Raw genomic sequence first — 20,289 nt, forward strand, 5'->3', positions numbered from 1 at the left:
ATGAGAAATGACCTGGATTCTTGGTGCAATGTCCATTTGTAAGCTAGGAACAGTGATCAAGGTAGATCTCTAGATATCAAACTCCACGTGCTTTCTGCCTCGCAAGGATGTCATGACTCTGCTGCCTGTAGACTGCAAGTGAAGTCTCCATGACTCAGCACTTTCATTTCTTATATCGACCAATGATCTGATTAAGGCTCAGTAGGACCCTTCTTGATATTGACACGCATGTCAAGTGGGATATGGAATGGATTTGAACTCTTTGATATTGGCTCTTTTCTTCGATAAATCATGATTAAATTTCTTTTTGCATAGTATCTTTCAAAGCTTAATTTGCTGCATCCATGCGCGTTCTAAACTATGAAGAGTTTTCATGAACTACCCTTTTCAGGCACCGTCGTGCTCAGGAGAGTCCAAGAAGAGCCTAGATACACCTTCAGGCAGGAAAAGGGCCCCATATTAGCGATGCGCTGAAGAATATCGCTTCTCTAAGCTTTTCGTAGGCCTCTAGTCGTCAACACAGGCGCCTTTCCCGTTATGAATTAGGTGGATTTAGTATGCCGCCAAATTGCAGTCCAGTACCTAATTGGCCAAGACCAATCGCTTCCAAACACCCCCTCCTTCTCTCCCCTAATAATTAGGCAGGTCACTAATTTCAACTTCCTAGCGAGCTGGTAATAACCTCGGCCAGCGACTCTAGCTTTCTATCGTTCCTATAATTTAGCCTAAAGTTAAGTTCTGTTAATCTCGTCTCGTGTTAGTTCGGAGACTCGCTACTAACGGCTAATCGACCTGACCTCTCTTGCCTAGGGAATCGTGAAATTTAGTGAAGCCCCCGGCCCTTTTCCCGGTGGAATATAGCCTGATTTTTCCAACCTTTTGCCTGAAATCGGTTTACATCCAAGCAAGCTATGGGAAGCCCGTGGCTCCAGGCTGTGGGGAAATTACTCCACAGATTAGAATAGTCAGCTGTTTGTTTTGCGGGGAACGTTCTCTAAATTGAACTACTTAAATATTTTTGTTTATGGACTATTTGGAAGGCCATTCTTCTTCAGCTGACCTTCACTTCAAAGAATCTCGCCGTAATGCGCACGATCATTGCTGCTACGGCGCTTCTTGCCTGCCTCAGCCACGCAGCTCCTCATCAATCTCATTCCCAACCCAAAGGCGACATTGACCTCAATTCCATTGCACAGCGTCATGGAAAGTTGTGGGTCGGTACCGCGGCCGATATCCCTGGAACGGCTGAGACGACCGATGCTGCGTACTTGAAGGTTTTGCAGAAGAACTTTGGCGAGATGACGCCTGCCAATGCTATGAAGGTAAAAATCAAGTCAGAAGCTGTGTAGGGATTCCTGCTAACAAGCGTGCCTAATCTTGTAGTTCATGTACACAGAGCCCGAGCAAAACGTGTTCAACTTCACTGACGGAGACGAATTTCTCGAGGTGGCTGAAAAGTATAATGCTCGTGTACGCTGTCATAATCTGGTCTGGGTGAGCCAGCTTTCGGATTTCGTCACGTCTACAAATTGGACGGCTGAAGCTCTTACGCTGGTGATGAAGAACCATATCTTCAAAACTGTTCAGCACTTTGGCCGACGCTGCTATTCATGGGACGTGGTCAACGAGGCCCTCAATAGCGATGGGTCATTTTCGTCTAGTGTCTGGTACGATACCATTGGGGAGGACTATTTCTACCTCGCCTACAAGTATGCTCAGGAGGCTTTGGCGGAGATTGGCGCCCATGACGTGAAGCTCTATTACAACGACTACGGCATTGAGAACCCCGGAACCAAAGCGACTGCTGTTCTCGGACTTGTCAGCGAGCTACACAAGCGTGAAATTCGTATTGATGGTGTTGGTCTGGAGTCACATTTCATTGTTGGGGAGACACCTTCCCTTGCCGATCAGCTGTCCACCAAGAAAGCTTATATCAAGGCCAACTTGGATGTTGTTATTACTGAGCTTGATATTCGCTTCGCGGAAACTCCTTACTACACTGCAACTGTTCAGCAGCAACAAGCCGCTGATTACTATACCAGTGTCACCAGTTGTATTCAGGCTGGACCTCGCTGCGTTGGTATCGTTGTTTGGGACTTTGATGATGCTTATTCTTGGGTGCCGGGCACCTTTGCGGGTCAGGGTGGTGCTGATCTCTTTAATAGCACTCTTCAGGCCAAGCCGGCTTATTATGCTGTTGCGGAGGCTCTAGAGGGGAAAACCTGCAGTGTATGCTAGTCTACAGCTCATCGGCTATCGAATGAGCAAAGGAGAAGAGAGACTATGGATCAAAATCTCAAAGATGATTCCGAGAATGACTCGATCGTAGTATCTATTTGCAAATTTGTTCCTCAGCAGTTACGGTAAAATTACATTACTTATAGTAGATCATCGAGTAATGAGGCTTTGAATGCTGAAAGCGCGCAGGGGAGGGTGTCTTGTAAGTAGCTCTCCTGAACTTTCATTTTTTAATTTCACGAGAAGTAGATAAGGAGAAAGCAGGGGTGACAGAAGCGCATTTGATTTGGCCCGAAGTACACACTAATTTAGTTATCTCAAGCCTCTTTATCGTTCTAGCTCTTCCCCTCCCCTCTCCTTCCCCTTTTCTTTTCTTGGCCCCTTCTCGTCAATATTCGTATTTTCTGAACTCAAAGGCGACGCTGGTACCTTCTGCATCTTATACCTGATACACGTGTACTCTTTACCTGAAAAGCCTTTTCCCGCTTTTTAATAGTTTGAAGTTGACTCTCGAAGTTATGTATTCTGACGAAAATGGTACTGCTTCAAAAGAATGAGAGGCATTCTATCGGGGCCGTGTACAAACTCTACGCTCTTGAACTTCCTTCTTATCGCTGTTGGGGGTTGGCGCAGTCGCCTTAGGTGGCGAGTATGCAAAAGAAAATATATCTTGGCATAAGCCCATTTTCTTGGCTAAGCTTCTGTGGGCACGCTCTTCCAAAGTCCCCATTATCGTGGAACCGTTGCTAACCCAACGTCAAGCCTATTCTATTAATACATAGCTTTGATTTACATAGGATTGACAACCCAGTCAAGTTATATACCGCTAGTCTCAGGGGGTTACTGCTTTCTGTTCTTACTATCCTCTCTCAAACCTTTGAAAGGGTGGAAAAGAACGAAGAGCATCTCTTTGATATTTCTCTGTTTTCTTTCCAACTTTTTGCAGGTACCAGTCTGGCAATTATTCAAATTCTGTTTCCACGCATTTCTATGATACTCACTCGATTGAAGAGCCGCGTTTAAATTGAATTAAACGAAAAAGCCGTTAGATCAGTAAGGATAGTCCCGAAAGATACGATAAGTAAGAGATAGAATAGGCCATTTCTACTATCGTAGCTGGTATAGGATAGATCGAGATCAGTTGTACTAGCCACTCATAGAGAATAGTTCTCAAACTGTCTTTCATAATAGACTAAATAATTATGTTAGCTTAGCCAGAGCAATAGCTGATTACAATCCTATATATTTCCCCTATGCATTCTAACCTCACGGCAGCAACACCATCTTAAAGTGATCCCATTAAAGGGTGCTTTTACCTAGTATGACCTGGCTTATAAGTGCGTGCTGTTCTTGATCTACTATAAGTGTTCGGAGAGTTAGATACTGTAGAGGTGACGGAAAGTAGACGCGCTATAAAGGATAAGGACAAATAAAAAAAAAGCATGATTAATTGTTGTAAAAATATGATTGGTGGGTGTGGACCTGGGCGGTCAGTTCGGCGGCACTTAAAGCGGTGAGTCAAATCATTGGTTCTGAGGCTTTGACCCGAACCCCTCCGTCGTCTTCCGTATCCCGTGGTTAATTTATGTGGCAGCCCTCAAAGCCTAGAACACTACATGTGACGTATCGAATGGCGAAGGGGCAGAAAGCCGTTTTAAGCCACCCCCGCCGACTCATAGCTGACATCTTGGCCCCTGTCAACTTGTTTCACTTGGCAATATCTACAACCATGTCGTCTCAGATAGGCTCAGATATTCCTCTTACAGAAGAAGCCGTCTCTCCAGTATTTGATAATGAAACGGATGATATTGCGCAAAGATTCAACGAAAGATATACTTTAAAGCAGGGCCTTCACCAGCGGCACATTCAGATGATTGGTTTGGCCGGCACAGTCGGCTCAGGACTATTCCTCAACTCTGGCGAAGCACTCGCAATGGGAGGGCCCCTAGGTGCCTTCCTTGGGTATACTGTTATTGGGCTTGTTGTCTGCAGTGTTGTCCTCACTACTGGAGAGATGGGCACTTTAGTGCCTCTCAGTGGAGGTCTTGTCCGATATGCAGAACTCTTCTTCGACCCTGCCATGTCGTTCGCTAATGGATGGAATCAAGTATTCTCCTACTTGGTGACTATCCCTGCTGAGATTGTGGCAGCTTCGATCTTAGTTGAATTTTGGATTACTGTCAGCAGCGCAATATGGATCACTGTTTTCGGCATGCTGATACTCGTCACTGCATTATTGTTCATCAGAATCTACGGAGAGCTTGAGTTTGCATTTGCAATGCTGAAAATCTTACTAATCATTGGACTAAATATTATGGCCCTTGTGATTACATGTGGTGGAGGACCAAATGGCCAATCGATTGGATTCAGATACTGGAAAGACCCAGGGCCCTTCGTTCAGTATCTTGGCATCAAGGGTACATTGGGTCGATTTCTCGGCTTCTGGTCAACTCTGAACAATGCAGTGTTTGCATACGCAGGAGCTCAAAACATAACCGTTGCTGGAGCTGAGACGAGATCTCCAAGGCACGCCATCCCAAAGGCAACAAAGCGCATCCTGGTCCGCGTCTTTGTCTTCTATGTTCTGTCCATATTCATGGCTGGTTTGGTTATTCCTTCTAATGACCCAAACCTCCTTCATGTAACCGGCACAGCTTCCCAATCCCCGTTCGTTATTGCCGCTCATCGGGCAGGGATACACGATGCACCCTCGATTATTAATGCCGCTATACTCACTTCGGCCTGGTCAGCTGGAAATTCATTTATCCTTTACGGCTCCCGAATCCTCTTTGGCATGGCAATCCAGGGACATGCTCCTGCTGTCTTCGCCCGGCTGAACCGATTCAGTGTGCCTTATATGGCCATCAGCTTCTTCGGGGTCTTTATGTGCTTGGGGTATATGGTCGTCTCCAAGTCAGCAAACACAGTCTTTGGCTGGTTGCAGGCCCTTGTGGCGATCTCGACTTTGGTGGACTGGGGAATTATCTGTGTCGTATACCTCCGATTCTACTACGGTTGCAAGAAGCAGGGGATTGACCGCCACAGAGAGCTTCCGTGGGCTGCGCCTTTTCAACCTTACTTGACCTGGGCTTCGCTTGTGCTGATCCTCCTTTTAATTCTCACAGGAGGTTTCAGCACGTTTATCCATGGCCACTGGAGTACCAAGTCATTCATTTCGTCGTACATCAACGTTCCAATCTTTCTGGCTCTATACTTTGGCTATAAGGGCTGGAAGAAAACACGCATCCTCGGTTTGGCGAATATTCCGATTGTCGGCTTGATGCAATTCTACCTTAGCCAAGACAACCTCGAACCTGAAACGACACGGAAGAAGGGACTTGCGAGACTCAACTTCCTGTGGTCATAGGTTCACCGGCCGCAGCTGAAGCTACGGGAACTGAAATAGCAAAGATATCCCTAGATTATGGATCGATCGGTGGATGAATACATAGTTCTGTTGTTACACCATATGTATATAGACAAGGAATGCGCATCTAATTGTGGCAGTATAAACGCTTTTTAGCGCATAGTGGGAATTGCGTTGTGGTGTTTTGGAGTGATCAGATCAGTGGTAGATTACGATAATAGCTGACGCGTGTTATATCGTTTCGCTTTCAGTGGGATTTGTCTCATATCGGGTCGTCGGCAGGAAAAAGTGATTGCATTCGAAGTAGATCAAGAAGAAGTCAGCCACGCCACCTCAAGAATCGAGGCCATGCAGCAGTCAGTCAGTGCCGTTTGTGCAATTAATTACCCTAACTCAAATCGCAAATAACATATACGTTATTCGTATTCCAAACCAAAAAGTGACCTCTAGCGTCCTCAAACTTTGACTCACAAAAATGGAGATGGGAACGTTCACTTATTAGAATCACAAATAGGCTGCCGCTTCGTTTCTTTATTCTTTATTCTTTATTCAGGAGGAACTAGGTATGGCCTTAAAATTTTGACCGCTGCAACTATTAGGGATTGTGGGGCGAAGCTAACGCTATCACCAGTATAAGATCGCTGGCAATATATTATCTTATAACTACACATAAGGATGAGACGGTGAATGGGAGGCCAGAAACGGCCGCTTTTGACGCCGTTTTAGGCCGCTCGCTCACCGTGGGCGGTCTTGGCGTCACGTGTATCAAAGGCCACGACCGACCCGACTTACTGCCACCCGTGCCTCGTGTTGGCCGCGCCTGGTGCCTGGGTCCATCGTTCCATGTCAATACGGATACCGCGGTGGACCGGAGATACAATTATCCTTCATGTTTATTACTTAAGTAATCTAGAATCCCCATATACATTCCTTTGGGACCTGTCGAGCTCTATGTTTCACAACCTCGAGCTTCCTCCATAATGTCACAACTACGGCCCCGACTGTGTCGAATGGAATTGGAGGTTCCATCATGAGAGCTGGGACACGCCATGGTCGTCCGAGGATTTCCCCGCCAGTGAGACTGAATTCGACCACCTGCGAAAAATACGTCAGTGGAATATCGAGCATTGGTTCATGGCGCCCCGATGTGAAGCGACAACACTTCTTAAGCAAGAGATAACTCACCGCTGGCCTTGGGGCTACACTATCTATCGCACTGTCTACACCCCCGAGTCTGACCTTCACTGGGAGGCCGCCGCTGATGCGATTCGAGCAAACATTTTTGCCACTCTAGACTGGCAGCTGAAGAACGGAAGGCGCCAGGACAGGCATTCACATCGGCTAGTCCGCGAGGGGTACCGCAGCCTTGTGTTCGAGGATAAGGCTCGTTTTGATGGGGCCACTATTTCCCAAATCCGGGAACATTTCAAAGCCTTTGTCAACAACGAGCCCGCACCTCTAGGTAATCGCTTTCGTTGGTGCTTGGTGATTGATCAGGTGGCTCTACAATCCTTTATTCGCCACCCCGAGCCTGCAGGAACCTACATCCAGGATGAGCCGGATACGAAAGAGAAAAACGGCGCTTAGGTGACGGTTATAGACCCCGACTGGAAGGCAACGAATCAATATTCGGAGCGCTTCTACCCGGGATTTATGCACATTTATCTAAATAGGCTGTTCCGACTCGCATATAACGGCGACGTAATACCTATATCTCATATGTCTACTGATATGGATTCACCGGAGGATATTCTCTGGTTTAATGACTTTTGAGAGATAACCGATTTGCTCTTTTATGACTTCTTAAGTACAGGTGCACTAATACATTTATCTACTAGTTTATCTTGTATGTATTTCGAACAATTCCTCCCGAGATCTTATAGTACACAGCTCGCGCTCTGTTTTTTTTTTCATAGCAGCCCTGTGATACGATATATTCAATCAAATGCTCAGATTAGGTCTTAGGTATTGAGCTTAACTTTCTTGCCTATTTGAGTCCGAAGGCTTTTCACGATACGAATCACCTAGGCCCTGAGCTTGCCCTTCTTTCCAGTCCATTCGCCGTCCATGTCGTTCAGTGTATCTGTGAGCCATTTAACAGCATGCTCGACTACCCGATCCAGACGACCCGTAAACCATTCATCCCAACAATCTAAGATTTGTGTATTTTTTCTATTGGCTTTGTTGTATGCGTCTTGTGTAAGTTTTAATTCCTGTCGGATCAATTTGTTGGTGGTCTTGAGTCGTCCCCAGACCTCGGGTCGTTTAAATAACTGAATACTGTGATCACCTAGTTTTTTCTAGCATCAGCTCCCTATCAGAATCTAACGTTATGGATGTGGCTTACCCTCTTAATTATGGTGAGCGCCTCATTAGGACTCGCATTCTTGATAGCAGCTTGCCAAAGGGAATCCTCCCTGGGGGCATAGAAACGCCATAACTACCCCATCATTGTCTGGTTAGCAAGGTTGCAAACCAAGTTGAAGGAGCCCAGAAGAAGAATAAATAAGTACCCGTGCTTTTATGCTGTGCAGTCGCTTTTGCAACATACGAAACTGTAATGCTCGTGAACGAAACGTAAGGAGGGCAGTAGAATGATTTCAAGCTTCTCATAATATGTCATTTCTAAAAATAAAAGATATAATCACAATACAACACGACTCGTCATCGCTGCTCTCGTGTGAACACAGTTGCTAAGTGAACTGGAGACCCCGTCTTGGTCATCCGCGATTACGGAAGCAAGAGAATTGGAACACCGCCAAGTCTTATCCAGGAAATACCCTGATCGAAGCAGCCCAGCACTTTAGACCAGATATCTGAAGCCCTTGCGCATGCGCAGCGACTCATCAGCACTCTCCATGATCACAGTAGCCCCAGTCTGGGGATCGGTATGTCCAGCATCCCACTCAGCCTCACTCTCCTCGAGTTTCTTGTTCAAGTTCATGAGAATCATGCGGAAGATCCAGAATCCGACAATGGTAATGCCGTACATGGCCGTCACAATTCCGTAACTCTTGCGATAGCCGTTTTCAGAGAGGTCCCAGACGTATGAACCGGCAACGTTACCCAGTTGACTGAAGGCGTTGATGATTGCCAGAGCGACGGCCCGCTTGGCGGGCGGTCGAGGGAAGGAGGAACTGATCCAGGAGTAGAAGACGATGAAACCCGCGTAGGATCCTGCCTGCAGGAAGAGGGCGACGTAGCGGGCTGCTACGTTCAAGGTTGACATGCTAATGATGAAGCCGACGAGACCCATGAAGATTGGACCGTAAATGTGCCAGATCTAAGGGTTGTTAGCTGGATTTGTTGGTTTAATGTGGGCGATGGGACGGAAAATTACCTTTTCTTGGGTTCTATCGGCGTGCCAGGCGTTGACAACGGAGAAGATACAGGAGAAGACCCACGGGGGAGCACTCATGAGCAGAGTGGGGACGTAACTGAAGCCGAGGGTGCCGGTGAGGGTGGGCTATGAGGAGAAGTAGTTAGTGGCTGGTATATGCCATGGTTGTAGCAAAGGATGATACTTACGAAGAAAGCGTTGAATGACAATCCCACGACGTACGCAGTGAAAGCCAGCATCATAATGTAGATCTTGAAATCCTTCAAGGCCATCATGAGACCACTGAAGGGACTCTGTTCCTCAGAATCAGTATCGGCCTCGCCGACATCTTCAATGATACGAAGCTGGGCAACGAGACGCTCTTCCTCGGTGAAGCCGCTCGAGTTGGTAGGCAAGTCAGGCAAGATAAAGCCAGCGGAGATGGCAATGACCATGGTGATGGAACCTTCGATCCAGAAAAGCCAGCGCCAAGCTGCGTGGCCCAAGACGCCTTGCATGTTGGACAAGACTCCAGCAGCAACGAGCGACGAGAATGCGTTCGAAATGAGGTTACCACAGAACAGGATTGCGTTCCGGGTGGTCAACTCCCTGCGGGTGTACCACTTGGAGAGAATGAGGAGGGCACCAGGAAGGAAGGCAGCCTCAACGAAACCCAGCAAGAACCGAATAGCCACCATGTCGCCGAAGCTTTTGGCGAATCCGGAGCATGTGGAGATGATACCCCAGAGGGTCATGGCGACGGCAATGTACCACGATGGCCGCGAGATCCGGTTGATGAACATGTTGGAAGGCACTTGCATCAAGATGTAGCCGACGTACAGAATACTCAGACATGTTGAGTACTGGTTGTTGGTGAGGTTGAGGTCGGTTTGCAGACCCTTCAGACGAGCCGCCGAGATGTTGTTGCGGTCGAGGTAATTCATAATATAGATCAAAACGAACAGACTGCACCGAGCATCAAGCTTGCGCTTCAGGCTCTTCTCGACAACGATCCGACGAGCCGGATCGATGTGAGGAACCAGGTTCTGTTGTTCAGCCACATGCTCGAGATTCTCAACTCTCTCCTTCTCATACTCGACCCCCAGATCCTTATTGTGTCGTGAAATATCGTCCGCCATTGTGGATTGTCTCTTCAACCAGGCCAAATTCTCACGAGAGGAATTCCGGGGAAAGGGTTTTTCTACATTCTTATGACAAAGGTTGCAAGATTGGCCCCCCACACTACTAAACGCACTAGTCCTCGTGCCTCCGGAATTGGGTGACCCCCACGCGAGAATTACCCTACGAAGCGGGTGCCCCAGTGGGGTTTTGCCCTTGGCAGTCGGGGTACGTCGGGGTTGAGAACGCCACGGCAGGCTTTTCTCCCACTCTGGTTCCCGGGATTGGCTTATGTTTGGCTGGTCGGTCCGATTTATTGCGTCAGGGGTCGGTTCGGGATCACGAGGTGGAAAAAGACCCCCGTATGCTTCGGACAAGGAGGTTTTCAGTCAATTAGCCGGCATCTGCACCGGCACGTAGAGGCTTGGCCATTCCGGGGATGCGGAGAAGACCGCATACCGTCATTTGTTGGACTGTGCATTCTGAGGCACAGTGCTACCGACGTTCAACCGTTGTTCAACCGTTGGGGTGGCATGTTGTGGTTTCGGTCTCGGCCCGCCCAGGGGATATTTTTTCTCAGGCACCCCGCGCCCACAGTTGGCGGTGGCGTGAAACTGCGCCAGGTGGGATCCGATATCCCTCTCAGACTAAAAAGATCACTGGGCACATCGTTTACGCCGATTCAAGTGATCGCTATCTAACAGCGGTCTGCCTATCTACCCAAGACAGAGATATTACCCTCATGTTGATCTCTGGAGAAAGAAAGAAAAAAAAAGTGGGATAACTAAGTTTTCTGTGGGGGCGCCAGGAACGCCAGGCGGTGTAGAGGAAATCCGGTACATCGAACAACCGGGGCTAATTGGGGGGGTTTCTCGATAGGATCCATAGTAGAGTGGGATTTTAAACTGACAAGATCGAGCGGGGAGGCTCGCCTATTGCACCGTGACGCTTTTTTGAAAACTGGGTTTTCGACTAACTATTCTTCTCGCTAGGTGGAATACTAGGCTGTCGCCGACCTTCTCATAAATGCCCCTAGCGTGCTATGATCGAACAGTTGGTTCACGATGCTTGCACATGATATGAAAAAGTGATTTTGGCATAAAATCGGCCGCCATTACCCGGAGTGATGACATTCCCGACGATCCAGATAACTAAAGGGAGACAAAATAAGAATGCCAGAAGATGGTTTTCACCGCCCAATTCGTGCAGGGCGAGCGTGACAACGATGCCCTCAAGGATATTACAGAATGGCTGCGGAAGACTTTCAAAGGAAGGCTGTCAATTTGCAGCTTGACAGCCTCTAGATCAAGGTCCAGTGATATGTCTTTCTCAAGAACATATATCAAAAGTATGTATAGGAGTCGATAGAGGTGATTAGTCTCTATCCAGCCTCTCCACATATACTGAAGCCAGAGGTTGGGTTCGGTTTTGTAAATTTCAAGTGGGTTAGGCCGTGGGCTGAGTTCTTGGCCCAACCCGCGGACCTGCCCATGTCTAAGTACAAGTACTCTGACATATGATACTTGGGCAATTGAATGATAAGTTACTTGATTATTACTTTTTCTTGGAACCTATCCGTTCAAGAATACTTCAATCTACCTATCAGTGTCATAAAGGACAACCATCCTGCATGGAGGAGAATACTCAGTTATTGCCTGACTAGGCGCACTTCCAGGCGCATCCTGTAAGACTATTCTACAGACCCGAGTCCGTGTAATTCCAGACAGTCAATGTGGATTGAGGATGTTCGTGAAAAGCCAATAACAAGTTAACACCGCCCGCATATGTATCAACAGACCGCCAATTCTTGGTGTGACCCGCCGATTAGTAACAGCCCGCAAGGGGCCGTAATAAGCGACGCAGTTCTACAGCGCGCTACTTGAGATTTGACCATAACTTCTATAGCAAGCCAATCAAGACACTCTCATCGTTCTACGTATAGTGCGCATAGATATGAATGTGCACATGCAGGACTGTGAAGCCGAAGTGTGCTGTGCGATTTTCTACACCGCAGTCGTATTGTGACCTGTCCATGACACCTACTTTTACAAAGGGATAAGCAGATTTTGCTGTTGCTGGCCTATTTAAGGGACTCAACGGTGCGGCACATTGAAAAAGTGGCCATTGATTAAAACGCTCGATGAGGCTCGGTTGTGTGCACGAGAGCCGATTCAAGGAAGGTGTGTCATTAGGGTATCTAGATGATCATATAATGAATAGGTAAGGAGGGGAAAGAGAACCAAATGATGGGCAAAAGAAAGTAGAGGCCTAATATATGCAAGGCTGGGAAACTACCAGTGCGTGGGAATGAAATCGGCATTTGATATTGATGACCGTGGTATAAAGTTTCGATCTTCAAAAAGAATAATGCTAGAGATCGTGGAAATACTACACTAACGAGTTCTATTACTAAACGATCATTGAGGCCCCTTCCCAACAATACCCTCCAAGAAATCAAATCCCTCCCTCTGCAACCACCAAGTCCTCGAACCAACCTTCATCATATTAGCAAAAGTGTGCTCCTCATCCGGAACCTCCGTCATTCCGCACTTAACGCCCTCCTTCTTCAATTTAGCAAAAAGCTCACGACTCAAATCAATCGGCACCATGGTGTCAGCCTGTCCGTGCACAATATAAATTGGCGGGAACTCCGAGGTAACATTCTGCAGCGGATCCACAGAGTTGAAAGTAGGATCCTTCGTTTCCGAGTCGGGGTAGATAGCAGACAATACATTACCGGACGCGATTTGCGTAAAAGCGAATGCGTCGCGGGAGCGGGAGAAGTCCGGGCCCTTTGAGCCACCGGACTCGGATTGTCCCTCCAGCGAGACGGAACTATCTGTTGGAACGGGGACCTCGTTGTAGATCTTATTTAAGAATGAGGAATCGAGGTTAGGTGGTAATTTGGCCTGCACGTGGGGAAGTTGCTTTCTCCAGAATGGATGCGTGAAATGCACAGCGCCGTATAGTGATAGGATTGCCTTGGGTGGTTTGGGAGTATTCCAGCCCTACTTCAATTAGTTCTTCTGACCTAAAGCCTGAGCGACCCGAGCAAAGAGGAAATAACATACCAGCGACATCGCCAAATGCCCACCACTTGATGTTCCGAATGCTGCGATGTTGTCCAAGTCTGCGCCATACGGACCTTGCTCTTGCAGAACCGCATCGAGGTGTCCATCATGCACCCACGCGAGCAGATCCCGGATATCCCGCATCGGTCCCTCGAGCAAGTTCACACCAGGGCAAAGGCGGTGGTTGGGGACCAGCACGATCCAGCCGCGCTCAAGGCAGTCTGTGATCTGCGGCATGGAGACCATGCGCGAATGGCCGAGCATAAAAGCGCCGCCATGGATGTTGATTACTGTTATGGTTAGTGTCTGTAGCTCTGCGGGGTGTACTGCAGGTGTGAACTCACTGACGGGGAATAGCTTCTTCTCAGAAGATGCGGTCGCGGGCAGGTAGATGTCTGTGCTGATTTTGCTGCCATTGACCTCCTTGTATAGGACTGTTATGGGGTTGAGAGACATGTTGACAATTCAATGTTGAAGTGATTTGTGTTTGAGGTTCATGGGATGTGGGGGAATTTATAGCCGGCAATTCCCCGGATCTGGGCTCGGCTTTTCCGGGCGGGTGGGGTGGGTGCCATGTGGGAGACTGTTAGCGAATTGGAATCTTGAAGCATTGTGGGGATTTGTAACTCGTAAATTTAATTGTTTGTCAATATAGATGCTGTAAATAGGTGTGTTCCATAGGTCTGAGTATCGTTGGTTGATTGAGGACGGAGTAGAGTGTAGGTGATCCTCATTGCATGCCAAGTCTGCGGCCATCAGCCCGAACGCCGGGAATGCTAACGCCCAATCACTCGTGGTATCTTTCTCCCTTTCCGAATTTCTTCATTTCCTATGCTCTCTGTTCAAGCCTCGAAGAAGAAAAAAAAAGCCCTGTCCTACAGAAACCACTGGCTCAGTTCGGCCAGGGTCAAAGGAGTCGTGTTGTGTCTTCTTTGAATCTGCTGATTTAGCCGTTATATTCGAAGGAACAGGCGATACGACAGAAAGATGTCCATAAAGATAGAATACAGTGGCTTTTCAGCCAAGCCATGAAGAGGTCTTAGTTTTAATGGAGATCCTTATGTCTAACCCCCCAAGGTACTCGGGAAAGCAATTGAAGCTCTGTACTAAATATAATCTACAGCGTCATACCTCACATTGACCATCGGTAACAAGTTCCAAAATATCATATCGAACTAGCATCATACTCCTCACTCACATGCAAAGATGCAGAACCAGTCTGCGAGGCGCAAAACGCAAAACATAAAGAACACGCTCTAGAGTGAAATGTCCATGTAGTATACATTGCTTCCATCACTCATAGTTCTACCGGAGAACCAGATCATTCTATTCCACGACCTCCGCGCCCGGCAGAGATCTCGATCTGGAATTGTAGACGTCGCTCGTTCTCGTTATCCATCATTCGTACCATCTGTTCAGTTCTTCGTCCTGCTCTTCATCAAGAAGAGAACACAAGCGTGCTCCTGATGGACTCTCCATCAAGGAGAGATCCATACACTCACCCATTATCCACGCACAAAGCCCGCAACCCATAGTCAAGCCAAGCCAAGTCATACTCCAGAGAACAACCCAGCCAACCAGCCACACCCTCCATCCACAGAGCCCAGAATCATCGTCTAACGAAAAGATTTCGAACTCTCATACCCGGAATCCGGCCAACGACCAGCGTCAGGCGAAGAACTCGACCCCCTAGCAGAATGCCTCGAGCACGCATAGCCTACAAGCACGGTCTTTTCCTGCACGGCGTGGCCGCGCTGACCGTATGCAGAGCAGGGATCGATTGAGTGTTGGTGGTAGATACATTTGCAGACAGAGTAGCGTTCGACGACTTTGTAGCACATTTCGAATGTCTCTCTCCTTCTAGGAGTGAGTGAGAATGAGATTGGCAATGGTGATAGTGATGGTGATGATATGGTGGAATGGTTACGCGATCGGGAGCAGGAATGAAATGAAATGGTGAAATGTGGGGGAATATTAATGCTGAAAAAGAGCGAGATCGAGGTCGAGATCCAGCCCGTGTGAATGCAATAAGGGAATGAAGGCGCTGAAGTGCTGAAGTGCTGAAGTGAAGTGCTGAAGAGAACCCCGAGCCGGGCGGACAATATATAAAGAAACGAAGAGAAAGAAGCCCCTCGGTGACATGGGCGTGAGGAATTGCAGATCCACAGAAGCAGCTGCAAGGCATCCCGCAACGTCCAGCCCTATGAGAGCCCCAGGCAGAAACTAACGGAAATCACCGAAAGACTTCAACCAATACGAGCTATGCCGATCCACTTGGCCTGATCCGTGTTCTCCATTTAGAAGCAGAAACTTTGAGGTTTCGGGGGTCCCGGTAGATGGAGCTTGGCTACCTACACTAGGTTAGTGCGTTAGTGCCGGGGAGGAGTCATAATCATGGTCATGGTCAGTCAGAGTCATGGTACCTCACGTCAGAGGCTCTACAGTAAAGCAAGCGGGAAATAAGGAGCTTGGAATACGCGGCGTTCGGTGAGGGGCAGGCGCGCGAGGCTGAGGCGGGTCCACTTCGTCCAGAGTCCAGTCGGATTGAATGGTGATGGGGATCGGGCGTTGTGTTCCCGCAACTGCGCCTCATTGTCACTCTTTCTACACCGTCTTGCTTAGTTTCTTGACTATAGTGGTTTCTGATTCCCGTGGTTATTCACTTCGATATCTGGCGGTGTCCTAGGGATGTTCGGTGTTCATCTTGGGACTTTCTGGTGGAGATTAGGCTCCCACGTTCAGCTGCTGACGCACGATTCGCGTGAATCTTGGAAACTGGAGCCATAGGGCTGAGATCCACTGGAGACAAACCGGGAATGTTAAACTATGAAACAGCCGAGCACCTGACCTGTTCTGTCTTGATGTTTTATGACTCTATCACGAACTAGTGTCTTCACTTAGCCACCCCGTAGACATGTGCGGCCTGTTACCACAGGGCCTGGGGACCTTAGCCTACTGACAGAACAAAATGACGATCCTGATCATCCATTCCGTGGCCTAAATTACGATCTACACATCTACCACAAGACCAACACACATTCAGGATCCCTGAACAGACATTATGCTAATGCTATGTCTCACAAATTCCACTAATCATACAAGCCCTTAGGCCCATTTCAGCTCGACTCTAAACGGCCCCCAATGACCCAAAGCTCAAGCCCCTAGCCAGACCCAATCGAAGCATCCTTAGCACGTCCTCGCCCCTGGTGCTCTCCGGCAGACCGGTACGCCAGTCCCATCCCCGGGCTCGGCCCAAGTCCTTGTCACCGGGTCGAGGGACAAGGACTCCTGAGCTGCCAGCTGAGGTGGGACCTGAAAACAGCTCGTTTCCAATGAGAGAGAATGTTGACGCTGAGAGGTTGGATATGGATTTCTTGAGGATGGTATTTGGTGAGAGGGGGGCGCCTTCGGGGACGTTGTTGTAGCCTAGCAAAGTGGAACGGAAGCATTCTTCACACTGCGCGAAGACGCGGGGTGTCACTGTTTCCAAATCCTCGATCGCGGAGAGGATGGTGAATTGTTGGGAGACGGTGAGGATCGGGGTGGGTTCTGGGTGTCCGTCAATATTCGGGTTCCGAGCGCATATCGGGTCGTACTTACGGTTGACGAAGATAAGGGTTTCGCCCAGGAGTGCGAGGAGTCCGTCGACTTGCACAGCGGAGTCGCGGCTGGGATCGAAGAGGCCTCCGTAAATGTTGTCTGCGGCGCTGCTCACCACGGCTGTGAGTGCCTTGGCGGCTGCGCGACGTCGGGCAAGAGGCTTGAAGCGGGGTTGCTGGCCTTCCTCTAGGTCCAGGGCCTCGTCGCGGATCTCGTAGTACCGGCGCAAGGTTGCGTAACCACTGAGGTAGAACTGAAGGATTGCAGCGGCGTCTTCGTCAATGGATGCAATGGATGTCAAACACGCCTTGGGATCTTTGATCAAAGATCGAAGGTTGGCGTCCAAGTCGGCCGTCGCAGGGTATGCACGAGACTGAACCAAGCTGTAGGAGATCAAGAGATCCACGACGGATTTCACCTTGCGGCGGTTGTGAGCACGCGCATAGCAAATGAGTGCAAGCCCGAAGCTATCGGACTTGGCTGCATTCGAGTCACCAAATCGCTGAGATCATTAGCATTTGTTTTCTGTCGGCTTCAAGAAACATACCTCGGAGATCTTTCGTCCCGTATCTTCAAGTCCCAAATCCGAGCACAGCATGACCAACTTGTCCATCTGTGCCACATTATCCAGCGGCAACTTATCCACAATCTCAGACACAGCTTTTTTCGTCGCGCTAGCATCATCAAGACGACTCAACACTTCTAAGGCCATCTCCCAGCCCTCCCGAGTGCCAGTTTCATTCTCGATCGAACCCCGATCGTTCAAACCAAAGGCATAATCGCACATAATATCAACCCGGTTGAGCTTGTGAGTAGTCGGCCCGTTATCCTGTCCGTAGGATAAAACCATCAAATCATTCTCAGTCAAACCAGGCATCTTCTTCGAGTTCTCAGCAGAGGTGAACCAGCCACCGAGGCAGGAAACTTCTGTGACAGCAGAAGCAACACACTGCGACCAGGACTGCATCAACTCAACAACACCCTGCACATTACCCTCAAACACATTGGCCAGACCAACTTCAACACTATTCATGGTGTTCACCCGGAATCCGGTGTTGTCAGATGGCTCGTTGGTTGCGCTGCCGAAAGCAAGATCCAGGCGTCGGAGATAGGCATCCCGTGTGTTGCGATCTACAGAACGAATTTGGCTTCGAGAACCGCGCGAGCGCCTAAAGTCGTTGCTCGATGTGCTGGTGCGGAAGTCAATTCCAGGTGTACCTTCGTCATCCTCGCCATCCCACCAGGCAGTCAAACCGATAGTTGCCTCCACCCAATCTTGGGACTGGGCCTTGATAGTGGCCGGGTCACCGAGAATGATGCGGTAAAGAGTTCGCAGGCTTTGGTAGATGCTCCAAGGAACACGGCTCTCGGCCATGCGCGCAGATTGGCTGAAGGAGATTGGCTTCTGCCCGAAGTTTGCCAGGCCAAAGTTGACGGCCTGGAAGCCACGGTTCTCTTGCAGGGGAGGATTGGGTTGATCTCTCTCCTCGCCCTCGGCGAAGTCCTCTAGATCGTTGACCGCAGCAAGGACCTGCTTGCGGTACTGGTTCCAGTCAGGACCGGTTATGTCCCAGTCGTCATCTTGGAAGCCCGGGCAAGAGTCCAAAATTGAAAGCGCTTTGTTCACGCAGCGCTGAATATTCTGTAATTGAACACCGCGGTAGCCCGGCTGTGGCAGGCCGTCCTCGAGCGCCGATCGCGCGTAGTTGAAATCGGCAGATCGAAGAATCTCGGCTGCCTCCGCAAAGCGGCCGCGAAGAACAGCGGAATTGATGATATCCCAGAAATTTGTGGAGGCTGTCGGGTTGGGCTCGACGTAGCGGAGTGCTTGCAAGTCCTTAGCTTGGGATGCATGATTACCGTTCAACCAGTCGAGCAGAATCTGAGGCAATGGTGTGGCCACGACAGATCTTTGCATGGCCTTGACCATACTGTTGTGCCCGGTTCGGGCAGCCGGGTTAGAGGCAGTGGCGATGGGGTTAGACGCACGGCCCGGATGGTGAATTTGCAACATCAAGGAGGCCAGGAAACTCGCTTTGACAAGATCTGGAGCCATTTTCTCAGGGCCAATGCTGGATCCAGAGCCGTATGGCCGAACTATCCCACTGCGATCCGCGCAAATATCCCAGGTTGCTGCCAACTTGTTCGCAGTATATGAAAGAATGAGATCGAGATCGAGATGTGTGTACTGGATGTCCCTAAGCTCGTCATGCATTCGGCCGAGCGTATCCTCCGTGTTGATAATCATATCAGCCGGTTCGTCGACAGCAGCCTGGCGGGATCGAACAGCGAGCTGGTGAAGGATGGAGGGCATCGCAGAGGACTTTTTGGGGGAAAGCTTGGTCGTGCGAGTCGGAGGTTGCTGCACCCAGCGCTCGTCAAGTTTCGGTCGCTTCGCATCCGTAGGGTTCGTGTAAATTGGCTTGCGCTGGCCGAGCGCCGAGGTCTGTGCTGGGAGCGGGTTTCCGAAGTTGGAGTCCAAGAAGCTGAGACGGGTCGAGGGTTCACGAGTGCTCATATCCATATCACCCTCTGCATCCTCCTCCTCAAGCTCTTCCTCCGCTTCCATTGCCTCTTCGCCCTCTTCGTATTCTTCCTCGTATTGGTTTACGGCTGACTGTCCAAATCCATTGGACTGCCCGAAGTTCATGGATTGCGCGAATCCCCCTCCATTAGTCGAACCGAAGTGAGACTGGGATGCAACGAAGGATCTGGGGGCCGCCTTTGTCGGTTTGGACTGTGCAAACTCAGACCCAAAAGAGGAACCGAAGATGCTGTCACTTGTGTTGAATCCGCCTGATTTGGTGAAGAGAGAATTATCGAAGACCGGTTGATTTGAATGCGATTCGATCTGAGAGCTGTTGAAAAGCTTCGAGTTCGGATGTCCTTGTGGAGTGAAGGAGTCGCCTTCTGAAGGCGGAGGACCGGCGGGGGTTGTAGAGATATGACTCCATTGTGACTTTCCCTTATCCGGTGTTGATGGCGGACTTGAATCGTATGGGACTTTGAAAGTCATTTTTGCGGTTGTTGTTGCAGGAGTGGTAAATCAATGGCGCCGGAAAGAAGGCGCAACTTTGGGCCGCAACTGAAGAACAGAGGCAGCAATGGGCGTGAGAGGAGAAGGGCAAGGCGCGAGGTGTTGGAGAACAAAGGAATGGCAATGCGGTAAGGTCAGGCGAAGTTGACCACCGAAGCGCTCGGTGTTTTGTGATTGCTAGCTCTCACTCTTCGACGCGTGAGAAGCCCGTGAAAATATTGGTCACGTGGTTAGATGCTCGAAGCCTGCATCTTCAGGTGTCGAGGCTCATAATCAATCTAGAAAGTTGTTCCCGAAGACAAGAGAAACCAAATGATTACGAATCATGAAAAATGGTTGAGCGCTAAAGAATCTTTTGTTAACACGAGCTGTTCTTGTTGTAGATGCTGGTGTAGATGCTGCGGTGCTTCGAGGAAGTTTCCGGGATAACAACGGGCCGTATGTATTCTCTTTTGTAAAGATATCTTGGACAGAAGAGCTGGTGTCATCTTAATAGCAAATGTGAAGTAGACTTATTCCTTCACCCCTAAACAAATAC

The 20,289-nt window shown here is 49.1% G+C and overlaps 7 protein-coding genes across 7 annotated transcripts; 3 read left to right on the forward strand and 4 right to left on the reverse strand.

The window, feature by feature from the left end:
- Positions 1-1,085: 1,085 nt before the first annotated feature.
- Positions 1,086-2,238, forward strand: N7443_005478 (uncharacterized protein; the record flags this gene model as incomplete). The annotated part of the gene is made up of 2 exons (XM_056885534.1): positions 1,086-1,322; positions 1,384-2,238. 2 exons carry the CDS (start codon positions 1,086-1,088, stop codon positions 2,236-2,238), a joined length of 1,092 nt encoding a protein of 363 aa, XP_056740982.1.
- A 1,729-nt stretch (positions 2,239-3,967) lies between these two features.
- N7443_005479 (MFS siderochrome iron transporter 1) lies at positions 3,968-5,605 on the forward strand (the record flags this gene model as incomplete). Its single annotated transcript, XM_056885535.1, has 1 exon — positions 3,968-5,605. The coding sequence occupies one exon, from the start codon at positions 3,968-3,970 to the stop codon at positions 5,603-5,605; it is 1,638 nt and encodes a 545-aa protein (XP_056740983.1).
- Positions 5,606-6,739: 1,134 nt separating this feature from the next.
- Positions 6,740-7,192, forward strand: N7443_005480 (uncharacterized protein; the record flags this gene model as incomplete). Its single annotated transcript, XM_056885536.1, has 1 exon — positions 6,740-7,192. One exon carries the CDS (start codon positions 6,740-6,742, stop codon positions 7,190-7,192), a length of 453 nt encoding a protein of 150 aa, XP_056740984.1.
- A 437-nt stretch (positions 7,193-7,629) lies between these two features.
- Positions 7,630-8,228, reverse strand: N7443_005481 (C4-dicarboxylate transporter/malic acid transport protein; the record flags this gene model as incomplete). The annotated part of the gene is made up of 3 exons (XM_056885537.1): positions 7,630-7,878; positions 7,953-8,045; positions 8,157-8,228. The coding sequence occupies 3 exons, from the start codon at positions 8,226-8,228 to the stop codon at positions 7,630-7,632; spliced, it is 414 nt and encodes a 137-aa protein (XP_056740985.1).
- A 180-nt stretch (positions 8,229-8,408) lies between these two features.
- On the reverse strand, positions 8,409-10,063 carry N7443_005482 (uncharacterized protein; the record flags this gene model as incomplete). The annotated part of the gene is made up of 3 exons (XM_056885538.1): positions 8,409-8,888; positions 8,946-9,071; positions 9,134-10,063. The coding sequence occupies 3 exons, from the start codon at positions 10,061-10,063 to the stop codon at positions 8,409-8,411; spliced, it is 1,536 nt and encodes a 511-aa protein (XP_056740986.1).
- Positions 10,064-12,460: 2,397 nt separating this feature from the next.
- Positions 12,461-13,570, reverse strand: N7443_005483 (uncharacterized protein; the record flags this gene model as incomplete). Its single annotated transcript, XM_056885539.1, has 3 exons — positions 12,461-13,051; positions 13,115-13,404; positions 13,459-13,570. The coding sequence occupies 3 exons, from the start codon at positions 13,568-13,570 to the stop codon at positions 12,461-12,463; spliced, it is 993 nt and encodes a 330-aa protein (XP_056740987.1).
- Positions 13,571-16,241: 2,671 nt separating this feature from the next.
- N7443_005484 (putative nuclear pore complex subunit Nup85) lies at positions 16,242-19,730 on the reverse strand (the record flags this gene model as incomplete). The annotated part of the gene is made up of 2 exons (XM_056885540.1): positions 16,242-17,216; positions 17,262-19,730. 2 exons carry the CDS (start codon positions 19,728-19,730, stop codon positions 16,242-16,244), a joined length of 3,444 nt encoding a protein of 1,147 aa, XP_056740988.1.
- Positions 19,731-20,289: the final 559 nt, after the last annotated feature.

This window comes from Penicillium atrosanguineum (assembly GCF_028827265.1).
Source record: "Penicillium atrosanguineum strain IBT 20685 chromosome Unknown utg000004l_segment0_segment0, whole genome shotgun sequence".
Taxonomy (NCBI): domain Eukaryota; kingdom Fungi; phylum Ascomycota; class Eurotiomycetes; order Eurotiales; family Aspergillaceae; genus Penicillium; species Penicillium atrosanguineum.